The sequence below is a fragment of the Equus przewalskii genome, chromosome 14, assembly GCF_037783145.1.
Source record: "Equus przewalskii isolate Varuska chromosome 14, EquPr2, whole genome shotgun sequence".
Classification (NCBI taxonomy): Eukaryota; Metazoa; Chordata; class Mammalia; order Perissodactyla; family Equidae; genus Equus; species Equus przewalskii.
In genome coordinates, this window is record NC_091844.1 from 55,307,436 (window position 1) to 55,322,343 (window position 14,908).

The window sequence follows — 14,908 nt, forward strand, 5'->3', positions numbered from 1 at the left end:
GAGACCTAAATAAAATAAGTAAAGATTGTCAACAAAAGCTTAAGGGATTTCTTTAACCCAAGGGGACAAGAACACCGCATTCCCTCCCGCCCCCCACCCGGCACACATGCTGGTCCTGCACACACCCATGCTCACCTGTTTCCTCTACCTGAAACATGCCTCACAGTCTCTCAAAGGGTGAGTAAACGCCAACTCCTTCTCAAGTTTTCCTGACCCTAAGGATCACTAACTGCCTGTCTTTTGAGTTCAAACATTTTGTTATACCTTCAAGATGCACCTACTAAAGACTGTGCTAAGAAACAGCTCAATTGTATTTATGCTTAAATTCTACCACTACCAGCAGATCATAAAAGACCACCACCATCCCTCCACAAACTGCAAAACTACAAACCAGGGACTAGATTTTTTCACTTTTGCATTCCATCCCTAGCACAGACAGATGCTAACCAGTGAATAATAAAGAATATAATATTTTCATCCCAGAGGTTCTCAAAAGAAAATAAAAAGCCATATACTCCACAAGGTCAACAGTCACTGCCTGGGAACCAGATCTTGGTTCTAGTTCTTGGATTCTAATGACTCTGACATGTTCTAGGAATCTGGAGAAGATCGGCATTTTCTCAAAATGGTGTCTGCTGGACATTGTCCTGCTTAATAGAGACTTAAATAAATTGGGAAAGTCTGGATAAAAACAAAGTTAAAATGGCAAGTTTACTGTAGAACATCTGCAGGGTTTTAATATGCTAATACACACTATGTTTCCAAGATAAGATTCCATTATGAAGCCTTTAGTAAACTAATTTGAGCAAGATCGTGAGGAGAGTTTGAAAAATGCTTCAAAGAAAGTTGATTTGGGTTTTTTTTAATTGTCCAATATTACTGGGTACTTCAGATCAACTTCCAAAAAGTTCTTACCTGATATGTGTTGCAGGCAGAGATTCATACTGGCGTGATAAAAAGAGTTCCCTGTGTTTCAACTGATGTTTCTGTTTATCAGTCAAGTCAGCCTCAACTGTTGTTTCAGATTCTTCCTCAATTTCTTCTACAAATAAAATTCAAAGAATTCATTATTACAAAGCACACTATCCATCTGGATATTAAGATAGGTCAATCAACCTTTCATTCAATGTTTTCTTCAAAGCAATTGATTTTAAATTTACGTATTTAACTTGTCATTTGAATTACAATCATAAAATTAAGTTACCAGGGCCTCAAAGGAAGAAGTACTCCAATTTAAAAATGGCAGATGGAACACATGCATATATTGCCTCTACCCCCATAAAAATCACACCAAAACGGCAATTAAAATGTATTAACATCTCAGTGACAATGAAAACGGAAGCAACAATGGAAGAAAGATTTTCAACCAAAAAAGTTTAAGAGGATGGAAAGCAGATCAAAAGAAAAAAAAAAAAGCAAACACTTAGCTGACAGAAGGAAGTGACAATCTCTGTGCATAGAGACAGATGCATGGAGAAGGCAGCAGGCACAAAGCTTGTTCTGACCTAGCCCTTGAGACAGCAAGGACTGTGAGAAAGAGGAGTGGGACGAGAGCTAAAAAACAGGAGGAAAGGGTTGAAAGTCTATCTACCACACAGCAAGTGAATCCCAGAATACTCTATTTAAAAAGAGAATAATCAGAAAACAAGAAATAGGATAACACATTTCAAATTTGCTAACACAAATAAAAAACTAATAGAAGGATAAGAAGGTAATGCTAAGGAAGCCTCCCAGAAATCAGAACACTAAGACAATGAGATACATAATGGAAAACCAAAAGATAAAACACTTAAGGAACAATTCATGAAGTCCAACATCCCAGTAAAGAAGGTTCTGGAAAGAAACAATAGAGCAGATTTCTTTACCTCTTTTGGAGGGGAAAAGGGGTGAGGAAAGACGTGGCAAAGAAATGACTCGAGAAAATTTCCCCTTACTGAGCAAGATGAGAGTCCAGATGGAACACCCAGCATACTTAATTTTTTTAAGTGCTCATATGAGAAGGCCACAAAACTTTACAGAAAGGAAACACAGGTCACGTGCAAAGAAACTAGAATCAGAGTGGAATCACCAATGACTAGCAACACTGTATGCTAAGATGGTAGAGCAATGCTATCCAAGAGAAAAAGTTCAACCTAGAATCACATAGTACATTATTTATCAAGTCTGTAAACAGAGCAAAGACAACCTTTCATTAACTCACCAAAATTCATTAGGCACCCAAACAGGCACTGTTCAAGGTGCTGGAGACAAGCAGTGAACAAAAAAGTTACTAAAAACAAACAATTCAAAGTGTTCGCCTTTGGGAAGCAGGGTTAGAAGGAAGGGATGGAAGACAGGAGACGGAGTTCGACATGAGATTGTTTTTAACACTGTTTTTAATCTTTTTAAAGGAAAAAAATGACCAAATGTCATGTACAGATGTAATTCCAATTAATTTCAGATACAAAATTTTTAAAACTATAATACCTCTAGAGGCTCAGAGATCCCCTGCAGCCTTACCTGGACCATTTTTTGCGGCTCCAGGATAGCGGCAGCAGTGAGAACTCAGAGGTGAGACCACTACAAGGTGGGGAAGGGGTGGCTGGCTCTTTCACACAGCAGGTAGAGCCCAAGGTCAGGCCTCGGAGGCCTTAATTTTTGGACACTGATTGGCAACACACAGACAGCAACACATTTTTGTTCCTCATAATTCTCATAAATTTCTTATTTATGGACCCAGACCACAAAAGAGATTTTATCAAATAAATCCTTTCATTGTAGCAGTTCTTTTGAATTGCATGATGCTAATGAATGGGCTTTTCTACAAACTTGTAAAAACTATGAATTGAAAATGAACCTGTAAAAAGTAATTTAGAAACTGATGTAGAAAAAGACTCACCTAGCTCAAAAACAGTATAACATGATTTAAAATTCTTTGGCTGTTCTTTATAATGAACTATTCAAACAGAAATACAGCACTAAAAGAGCCATTTACTTGCAAGTCTAACAACATTTCATCAGTGGAGATCAATCAAGTTATTGCTGCTTTGGCACTATTAGCACCAGGAAATATCACAAACAAAATTATACTCTTTACCTAATTAGGATTTGATAAAATGTTGTTCTATAAAACACAGCTAACTGAATTTTAATGCGTACCCTATAGAGCTAAAACAGCAACAAGCTCAACAAATAATGGTAAAAGCAGCAAATCTTATTTTCTCATGCAACCCCTTGGTATCGTGTGAAAAGGACTAAAATCTCTGAAGTCCAACCTAACCAAAGGCAGAAATTACAGCAACAGCATCTGAAACCCATTTTTTAAAATTTACTAGTTAAATTTTATTTATATATTTTCATAAATTTACATTGGCTTCTGAATAGGAATGACTCCCATGGCAGTAACATCGTAAAAACATTAAACCACCACAATGGCAAAAAGTGGGATTTAGACAAGGAAAATTTTAAAAGACCAAATATAACTATCATCAAAACATAGTTACATTTCACCAAGTGTGATGGAACATCAAATTTGCTACCTAAGAGTTATTAAAGTAGAAGTCCCATACTGTATACAGTGATAGAAGAGACTGACACCAAATTATTTACTGCATTTTCTCTACCGTTGGGCAAGTTTCAGTGCACGTTAATTTATTAGCATAAGGCGGGGGGGGGGGGGAGGCATGGAGGGAAGAAACAGTACAGAAGGGAACTATACAAAGGGAGTGTATGAAGTTTTAAGGAGCAACATAAATACCACTATACTTAATACTGGTATCTCCTCTTTTAGCAGTGTAAGCCATACAATGCGTAACCCAGCAAGGCTCCTACGAATTTCAAAGTTTGAGACTGCAAGATGAGAAGGAAGCCATGGACAAAAAGCTCAGCAAGGCTAATTACATACGCAGGCTGAGAGGGCATGGGATAGAACAACGTCCAAGAAGCAAGGGTCAGAGAAGAAACCAAACTAGCAAGAGTAGTCGGGAACACCAGAGCATCCAGCTACGGGATATGGGAGGTCAGTCTCAACAGCAGGTTACAACTGGGGACTCAGGCAAAGCTTTAGACATTGGGCATGTGACACGACAGGGCCAGAGTAGGCAACTGATGATTTAGGTACCTGAGCAATGAGGGACAGAACCCAGGGAAGGAGGAGCCATTACTGATTCTAGGTACTTGATCTGAAACTGGGTATTTTTCAGAAAAGATCAGAATTATAATTCCTACATGTTATTGGAAGGGATTGAGGGGGAGCAAGCAGAAGTAGAGATCTCCACAGGTTATTCTCAAGCATCCTTGGGTCTCTATTTTAATGAAGTATTGGCCCACAGTGATAAGATGTTAGTGGGTACAGACCGTACAGAAAACCAGGCAGTTAAAAATCTGTCTACAGATGCATTTAACAAGTAGCCAAACGTTTGAAGGCATATTATTGGATTGAAAATAGCTGAGTATCGATGCAACTCAAGCCTGCGTGGTAAGAAAAAAGAAATCCTCAAAAAGGAATAAGCAAGTTGAATAAAATTAGAAGGATTTTTGTGACAATTGAGACTTCAGGGAACTATCTGAGTGAAGAAAAGGAAACAGTTTGGCAGTCTAGAGGCAAACGATCAACCAACAAAAATCAATTATATTTCCATTGCTAGCAATAAACAATCCAAAACTGAAATTAAGAAAATAATTTCATTTACAATAGCATCAAAAGGAAAACAATACTTAGGAATATAACAAAAGACAAAACTTGTATACTAAAAACTACAAAACATCATTGAAAGAAATCAAAGACCTAAATAAACGTTCACAGACTGGAAGGCTTAATATTGTTAAGACAGCAATACTCTCCAAATTGATCTACAGATTCAATACAACTCCTATCAAAATTCCAACTTTTTTGCAAAAATTAACAAACTAATATTAAAATTCACGTTGACATGTGACTCAGAAAAGCCAACATAATTTTAAAAAAGAACAAATTTAAGAGGATTCATACTTCCAGATTTCAAAGCTTACTTCAAAACCACAACCACCAAGACTGTGTGGTACTGGCACAAGGACAAGACATAGAGATCAATGGAACAGAACTGAGAGTCCAGAAATAAGCCCATAAATTCATTGACTTTGGAAAAGGGCGCCAAGACAATTCAATGGGTAAATGAACAGTCTTTTCTACAAATGGTGCTGAGAACAACTGGATATCCACAAGCAAAGAATGAAGCTTGACCCTCACACCATATACAAAAATTAATTTAAAAAGGATCAAAGATCTAAATGTAAGAGTTAAAACCATAAAACACTGGTATAAATCCTCATGACCTTAGAATAGGCGATGGTCTCTTTGCTATGGTACCCTAAATAAAGCACAAGCAACCAAAGAAAAAACAGATAAATTGAATATTAAAAATTTTATGCTTAAAAGGATATACAATCAAGAAAGCAGAGAGACAACCCACAGAAGAAAATATTTGCAAATTGTGTAGTATCTGATAAGAGTCTAGTATCCAAAATATATAAAGAACTCTTATAATTCAACAATAAAAGACAACCCAATGAAATAATGAGCAAAGGATGTGAACAGACATTTCTCCAAGATATATGAATGGCCAATAAGTACATAAAAAGATGTTCAACATTCTTAGTCACTAGGGAAATGCAAATCAAAACTACAATGAGATATTTCACACCAACTAAAATAACTATAATCAAAAAGATAATAACAAGCGTTGGCAAAAATGGGGAGAAATTATAATCTTTGTACATTATTGGTAGGAATGTAAACTGGTGCAGCTGCATTGTAAAAGTTTGGCAGTTCCTCAAATTGCTAAACAGAGTTACCATACAACCAACCAATTCCATTCCTAGGTATATACCCAAGAGAACGGAAAACATATGTCAATACAGAAACTTGTACATGAATGTTCACAGCAGTATTATTCAGAACCAGTATGTGGAAAGAATCCAAATGTCCATCTACTGATAACGGATAAACAAATGTAGTACATCCACATAATGGGATATTATTCAGCCATAAAAAGTAACGACATGATTTCATGTTACAACAGGGATGAACCTTGAGACATTATACTAAATGAAACATTACGAAAGTGAAAGACACAAAAAGTCACCTATTATATGATTCTATTTACATGAAAAGTCCAGAACAGACAAACGCACAGAGACAGGAAGTAGACGAATGGTTGCCAGAGGAAGAGTGGAAGGGGAAATGGGGGAGTGAGGGCTAATGGGTATGAGGTTTCTTTTTGGAGTGATGAAAATGTCCTGGACTTAAATAAGGTTGTGGTTGTACAAATTTGTGAATGTTCTAAAAACCACTGAACTATACACCTTTTTAAAGAGGTGAGGCCAGCCCCAGTGGCCTAGTGGTTAACTTCAGTGCACTCTGCTTTGGCGGCCCAGGTTGTTTCCAGGGTGCAGACCTACACCATTCATCTGTCAGTGGCCACACTGTGGCAGCAGCTCACATACAAAAAAGAGGAAGACTGGTAACAGATGTTAGCTCAGAGTGACTCTTCCTCAGCAAAAAAGAGGAAGATTGGCAACAGATGTTAGCTCAGGGTGAATCTTTCTCAGAAAAATAAATAAATAAATAAATAAGTGAATTATATGGTATGCGAAATGTATCAAAAAGAAAAAAGCTAAACCTGAAAAAAAAATAAGGGCGGGGATGAAACATCAGAAGGTCAAAAGAAGAACAGGTAAATTTCTCTTCTGTAGCTAAAAATGAATGAGCAAGTTCACATGCCAACATGAACAGATCTTGAAAACTTGAAATGCGTAAAAAGCAATCTGTAGAAGGGGACGTATATACAATAACATTCACTTTTTAAAATGTAAAAACAATGCTCCATATAAATACACACATATGCAGCAAAATTATAAAAACATGAAGGAAAAAACACACCAAAGTTAAGACACCAACTCACCTATGGAGAAACTGGGAAGGAAATGGGGTTGGAGATGGATACACAAGAGCACTATAAGAACCTGAAGCAAACATGTCAAAATAATAAGGGAAGACAGAGCTGGCTGGCAGGTTCATAATAAACACTAGATTCTTCTCTTTTCTGCTTCCTAAAAATACTTCGAAAATAAGAAATGAATAGGATTCAATAGAATGAAAACACTTCTTTTGCCTGTAACTAAACTCTAATACATGTTAAACTGTTTTTTTCCCCTTAAGGAAGATAACCACGAAAATCGATAATCATTTCTTTACATATATCTTCCTTCTCTCCTTTCTATCGTCTTGCCAAAATATAAATTTCAACTGTCATTCTGTATAACATTAATGAATTTCTGAAATACATACAAATAAAAATACATTTTTATAAATATAAAAATAAGTCTCGCTTTTGAAGATTAAAAAAGGAGGGAAACAAAATAGAAAAATGGTCCATTTTGGAAGACCAAAAATAGGAAAGAACTGAGAGTCAAATGCTTCTATAAAGAAATGCATGAGAGAGCCATCCCTGATGGCCTAGTGGTTCAAGTTCAGCATGCTCCACTTTGGCAGCCTGGGTTCTGTTACCAGGCACAGAACCACAGCACCTGTCTGTCAGTAGCCATGTTGTAGCAGCAGCTCACATAGAAGAACTATAAGGACTCACAAGTAGAATATACAACTAGGTACCGAGGCTTTGGGGAGGAGAAAAAAAAAGAGGAAGATTGGCAATATACATTAGCTCAGGGCAAATCTTTCCCAGCAAAAAAAAAAAAGGAAATGCATGAGATAAATAGGGAGAATATTGGAGTAGATGAAAAGTTAACAACGCAAAGTTCAAAGGGCCTCTGAGATTCTGGTACATGATCTATGAGGCTTCTGCCAGTCTCCAGGTGGAAGAGTCCCCTCCTATTTGCTACAAAGCAGCACCCACAGGAGCTTAGGGCCCTTGTCACAGTATGCCTTCACGACAGTCATCTGATTCAGAGTCCCCCGAGAACAAAGAAAGGTCATTTATCTTTGTATTCCTGCTGTTTTACTCATGGAGTAAAAGAGATGGAACCTCAAGAAATGTTCACAGTAGACCAAGTAAGAATTATCAGTAACACTCAAGGCTGCCTCTGCAAGGACAGACTCACAAAGTTATGACATAAAACACTGTGTGGAGTAACCACCAAAAAACTACTGTTCAAGGCGCTCTGCTTGCCGCATTTCATCGCAGTGCTTTCCACAATGCTCTGGAGAGTTAACACAGAGTGCGGGATGGGAGATTAGGTTTCAGAGTCGCACTTGAATTCAAAGTCTAGTTTTGCACGTTCCTAGTTATGTGACCTCGGGCAAATTATTTACTCTTGTAATCCTCAGTTTCTTCATCTGTAAAATGTGTACATAATTCCCGCCTCATAAAGTTATTGTGAGGATTAAGATAAAGCACATAAATTGCTTAACACAGTGCCTAACACAGTGCTAGGTTAAAAAAAACTGCTATCACTATTTTTTAAATGAATTTTAATATGATTTTCTTTGACATTTGGAAAAGGATTCCTATCTCCTAAAACGATGGTTTCTAATTAAGGAAAGCAAATCATATTAAAATTAAAACAAATTAAAAATTTGTTTTCACTTTTTATAAACAAACAGATATCCAGACCCCACCCCTAGAGATCCTGATTTAGAAACTGTGGGGTATAGTCATGCCAGCTGAGCCTCACTTAAGAATCATTATTATAAAACACTAACTTTAAAATATTTTTCTGGCAGAACATCTTTACCAGCAGTTCTCAAGCTTTTTAGTCCCAGGACCTATTTATGCTCTTAAATCCTATCAAGGACCTCAAAGAGCTTTTGTTTACCTGGGTTATATCTACCAATACTATATTAGAAATTAAAATCCTATCAAGGACCTCAAAGAGCTTTTGTTTACCTGGGTTATATCTACCAATACTATATTAGAAATTAAAACAGAAATTTTCAAAACACAAGAAATAAGCACAAAATCCATTATCATGAGTGATGATGTCATCACATGTCATGGAGCCTCTGGAAAAACTGTATTATATACTTATGAGAAAATTGGAGAAACAATTAAAGGACAGCTTAGTATTATTATAAAAACTGTTTTGACCAAAGGTCCCCTAAAAGGTGTTCAGGAAAAGTGACCTATACAAAAGAAATATTAACTGAAAGTCTAACCTGAAAAGAAAACCAAAAACTGGCTGAAGCAAAGGGTGTTTTACTTTACTGGGTTCAAGAAACCTGTCACAGAAATTCTATCTTCACATTGTGAGATACAATGACTCATAAGTTGCTCTATAGCAAGTTAGGATCCCATCAGAAATTTAAGCTATTTCTGCTTTACATTTATTTATTCCAAGAACACTGCATCTGGCAAAGCCTGCCCAATCTTATAATATATTCAAAGTCCATCTGGAATTTTATACAGCCTCAACACGCCACCATGCATTTTTCCATTTGCTATCAATTTTAAAATTTAAACAAAATAAAAGAATTAGAACTAGCCAAATTTTCCAGCACCTCCAGACCACCATCCTCTCCAGTTCATTACAGACACAGCAGCCAGCATCTCCCTACAACACAAACTCACGTTTCTCCCTTGCTTTGATTAAAAAATCCTCAGTAGCATTCAACCACCATTCAGATCAAACTGCTAATAGTCTGCCCTGCCATATGTTTCACCTATTTCCCCCACAACCACACCCTACTCCCAGCAAAATAAAAGAAAAGAAAATTTATTGATGTGCCTAACGAAGTATTACAGGGATATCTGTGAGGAAGACATCAAAGTCCTGCCCTCATAAAGATTACGGCTGATCGGTTGATCGAGGATTACAGATAAGAATATACACTTTCAAGGGTGGTAAGTATTATAGAATTATGTAGCGTACTCCAGAAGAATGACAGAGGAAACTAACACAGCCTGAGGGGCCAGGAGAGCCTTCTCTGAAGAAACACAGTGCAAGCTGAGACCTGAAGGAAAAGGAGGTGGGGTGGGTAGGTCCCTGTCTTTAACTAGAGAGCACAGCACTGGGGAAGGTTGGCCCAGGTCCTTATCTGTACTTAGCCCCGGCGTGACCATGTGAATTTCCAGCTTTTACCTTCACATCCCAATGACTAAATCAGCTGAGCGCCTCACTTGGGGTGACTAGAAGTGTCCTGGTTTTGAAACATAAAGCCCTGAGTTTAGACAATCCCTCAGTTCTAGGCAAACCAGGATGGTTGGTCACCCTAGCCCTCAAATTACTCAACCTAGGTATTATGCTTTGGCCTACTGAAAGAAATCTTATGATCCCAAAATGGCTAAAATTTAAAAGACTGAAAATATCAAGTTTCATCAAGAACATAGCCCAACTGGAATTCCCATACATAAATAAAGGAAGTGAAAATTGGTTCAACTGCTTTGGAAAACTGTTGGGTAATATTTTCTAAAGTAAATTTATACCTATCCCATGAAGCAACAATTCCACTCCTAGGTATTTTCCCAAGAGGAATGAGAGCTTAAGTACACAAAAAGACTTGTTGAAGAATGTTTACAGCAGCTTTATTCATTGGAGCCAAAAACTAGAAATCACTCAAACATTCATCACTAAAAGAATGACTACTATTGGGCCAGAAAAAAGAACAACTGATACAAGCAATAACATAAATGGATCCCACAGACATGGTGCTGAGTGAAAAAAATCAGGCGAAAAAAGGTAAATACTGTAGGTACTCCATTTAGATGAAGCTAACAACATGAATATCTAACAGGTGGTAGCAGACACCAGAATAGTGCTTACCCGGGGAGAAAGAGATGGCAGTGACCAGGAATGGGCACAAGGGAACCTACTGGAGTATTAGAAAGTTTCTCTATCTTGATCTGAGTGATAATAAAGTATAAATGCATACACTTGTGAAAATTTATTGAGCTGCACATTTTACCCATTCCACTATTTTATACCTCAATTTTAAAATTTTTTTAAGAGAACTAAGATTTCTGCTTCCAGACAAATGAAGTAACAGGAACCAAATCTACCCTCCTGTCTGAAAAAAACCAAAACAATAAAAAATTAATAAATAATTTAAAAAGCAGACAAGCTACATGAAACATCAATTCTCTCAACAATGGAACACTGGACATCAGGCAATCAAGAACAGTGATCCCTGAGAGACAGGAAACAAACACGGTGAGCCCTAACACTGGCCCTGCTTACTGCCTTGAGGGAGTTTCCAGGCAACAGTGCAAGGAGGGAAACTGAGGCAGAGCCTGGCAGACTCCCAGAGTTGAAGAGACAAAGCTGAGAGACCAGGGAGACCAAAGCAATTAGACTTCAGAATATAGAGCACCAGAGAAGAGAGAAAACCTGGAGATTGCAGAGGGTGATCCTTGAGCATGGTACCAATAAGTGAATGCACATAAGGAAATTACCAGAAGCCAGGGAAAGAATCAACTGGAAAGAATCAGAGGGAACAATGCCTACTGCTCACACGGGGGCACGAATAGTGCTTGTTCACAAAGAGCCAGAGTGGAAAAACTCATAATTCACACTGTATTGGGTAGAGTACACAGAAAGGTCTTACCTAAGTAACAGGGAACAATTAAGCCCTAGACTGAGCACCGACAGCTCTGCATCCATTTAACAAATATACATTAAGTCATAAACACAACAACCAAAAGGATCAAACTATTTCCCAGTAACTTGAATGCACCCCAGAACAAAGCTCAAGACGATTTACAGGAATGTAAAAATATCCAGGACCCAAAAAAGTGAAACTTACCATGTCTACTACATATCTATTTGAAGCCTTAAAATGAAGAGGCTGACCATACCAAGTGTTGGCAAAGATGTGAAGAAGCCAGAACTCTCCAACACTGCTATGGAAAAGTAAAAGGGTACAATCACATTGGCAAACAGTTTGCAGTTTCATAAAAAGCTAAAAGTACCCCTACCATATGAAAAAGCCATTCCACACCAAACCAAAACAGAATGTATATCTGTACAAAGACTTGTATATAAATGTTCACAACAACTTTATTTGTAATAGCCAAAAACTGCAAACAATTGAAATGTCCATCAACAGATGAGCAGATAAACTGTGGTACATACATACAATGGAATACTACTCAACAATAAAAAGGAACAAACCATTTACACTGAGAGACATACTGTGTTCACGGATTAGAAGACTCAATATTGTTAAGATCTCAATTCTCTCCCAAATTGATCAATGGATATAACACAACCCCATTCAAAATCCCAGCAGACTTTTTACAGAAATTGACAAGCTAATTCTAAAACTCATATGGAAATGCAAAGGATCTAGAATAGGCAAAACAACTCTGAAAAAGAGAATTCAAAGTTGGAGGGCTAACGTTACTTCATTTCAAGAAGTATTAGAAAACTACAACAATCAAGTGTGTTACTGGTGAGAAGAGCAACAAGTGGATCAATGGAACAGATACAAAGGTCAGAAATAGAGCCACACATATATGACCAACTGATCTGAAAAAGGCACAAAAGGCAACGCAACGGAAAAAGGCCAGCCTTTCCAACAAATGGTGCTGGAGCAACTGGATATCCATATGCCCTCCACCCCCAAAACACAGGAACTTAGGATCCATAACTTGCATCTCATACAAAAATTAATAAAAATGGGTCATAAATGCTATAAGACTTCTACAAAAAAATATAGAAGATTAAATGACAGCTAAGAATGAAAGTAAAACTGATTCACAATTTTACTCTTTGTAAAGGCTCTTTGGAAACACGTTTTAAAAACCTTAAAAACTGTACATGCCCTCTGATCCAATCATTTCACCAAAAAAGACAGATAAATTCATGTGAAAGTATTTACTAGGACAATCATTGAAGCATTTTTCTACTTCTTTTTTTTCTATAAACTACCCAGTAATCTACACTAATTCTACAATGGTATACTTTGTTTAAAGTTGTGAATTATGTGCTACATGAATTATCAACAGAAGAAACATGAAGCATCTCATACTATAGGATACAACCCTTTTCAAAGTCTTAAGCAGTCTGGAAACAAGAGTCAGAAAACTTACAGCCTATCATGGACAAAATGGAAACAAGAATCAATCACAGGGTACAGGATTACAATTACATTTCTTACAGACATTTTCTGCAGTATATTTCCTTCTGTGAGCCTTTCACTAGTGAGTTTCATAATTTCTAAAAATTTCTTATAATCCTGTCATCCTTTCCTGTCCTATTTCTAGTCGTTTATATGAAAAGATATACAATCAATAAGTTTTAAAAAGTCTTTTTAAATAAGGAAAAATATGGAAAACATTTCCCCAACTGTATCGAGTACTGAGTAATCTGAAAAACACCTCACAAAAGAAACAGGTTTGCTGCTTAAACTATAAAAACCCAATAAAGGAGTCAACCATATTACACTTTAAAGGCAAAAAGAATTACACAAAAACAGGAAATAAAATCTTTCATTTTTTATCTCTAGGGATGTCTTTCCAACATGCTAACCTTCAATAATTTTTCTACCAGGTTGAAATTAATTCCTGTTAGGAAATGCAGTTTCACTCACATGAATTACTGATATTCTTAAATGTAAAGCAAGTTTGGATAATCCAGCTATTTTTACAACCTTGTTACAAAGACTCACAAGTCCCCACAATATGAAAATATTCATGCAGCTTTAAAGAATAATGGAAATATTAGTCTGGGTCAGGGGAGAAAAAATTAAACACAAGACAAAGAAAGAGATCATGGGGGAAAAAATGTGCTAAGAAGGATCAATTTATAAAAACTTTATTTATGCAAAGAAGCTGAACAGAACCAACATAGTGTGAGATGCCGACTGAAACTACACTTTATTCCAGCATCTGCAAATATCGGCCAATAGAAAGGTTCAATTTGGCCATGAAGAAAATGAATTATTCCAGTAAATTATGGGGGGAAAATCACACTCATCAAGTGGTATGGTTGGAAGGTAACCCTTTAATCCAGGTGAGAACTCTAAACTATTCTTATCTGACCTATAGGTAAGAAGCAGTTTCTACTCTATCTTTCACTAAAGGGAATTAAAACAAGAGTGGATCTGATATGCATATCAAATGGAGGACACAGAAAACACAAAATGGAAGTGAGCAGCAAACTAAGCTTTTGATTTTCCTTCCAAATCATACACCAAACTAGCCATAAAAGTTCAAGGTCTTCCACCAGCGAAAACATGGTACATCCTTTGGAAGTTTCAAAAATTAATGCTATAATTAATGCAAATTCCAATGTAGATTCAAAGAAATTGCTAATTAGAGTGAGCATGTAAAGTAACGATACTTTACCATTCTATCTCTCTCTTTTTTTTTTTAAAGATTTTATTTTTTTCCTTTTTCTCCCCAAAGACCCCTGGTACATAGTTGCGTATTCTTCGTTGTGGGTCCTTCTAGTTGTGGCATGTGGGACGCTGCCTCAGCGTGGTTTGATGAGCAGTGCCATGTCTACGCCCAGGATGTGAACCAACGAAACACTGGGCCACCTGCAGCGGAGCGTGCAAACTTAACCACTGGGCCACGGGGCCAGCCCCATCTATTTCCATATTAGAATACGAAAGCTTATAAAATAACATTCCTATTCTACCAAAGCAATATGAGTCCAAGGATGATTTTATTCCCCATTCTTTTACCAATTAAAGGACAAAAGGAATAAGGCAGGAGAAAGTCATTTTACTAAAAACAACTCAGAAACATGCATTTTTAGAATTTAAGTACTTCTGCCTTTCCCTCCCTCCAAAAAAGACTCAAACTATAAAACAAGTTTACATCTAAGAAACGTTAAAAGTTAAAAAATACTCCTAAGAGTTATGCCCAAGGGCATTTACAAGGGACCTTTTAAAGGGTGTAGCACACAACTCTGGAACAATCATTCTGAGCACGAGTTTGGAAAGTTTCCAGTATAGCGGCGGAGCTCTCCGGGAGAAAGACGGCACAAGGAG

At 37.0% G+C, this 14,908-nt stretch overlaps 1 protein-coding gene across 16 annotated transcripts in view; it reads right to left on the reverse strand.

Annotated features, from left to right (window-relative positions):
* The window catches only part of MTA3 (metastasis associated 1 family member 3), a 187,320-nt gene that overhangs the window by 102,252 nt on the left and 70,160 nt on the right, over window positions 1-14,908 (reverse strand). For all 16 annotated transcript variants that reach the window (XM_070574017.1, XM_070574014.1, XM_070574016.1 and 13 more), the window contains one exon: window positions 916-1,042. In XM_070574017.1, the coding sequence (XP_070430118.1) occupies window positions 916-1,042 (127 nt within the window). The remainder of the gene's footprint in view (window positions 1-915; window positions 1,043-14,908) is intronic.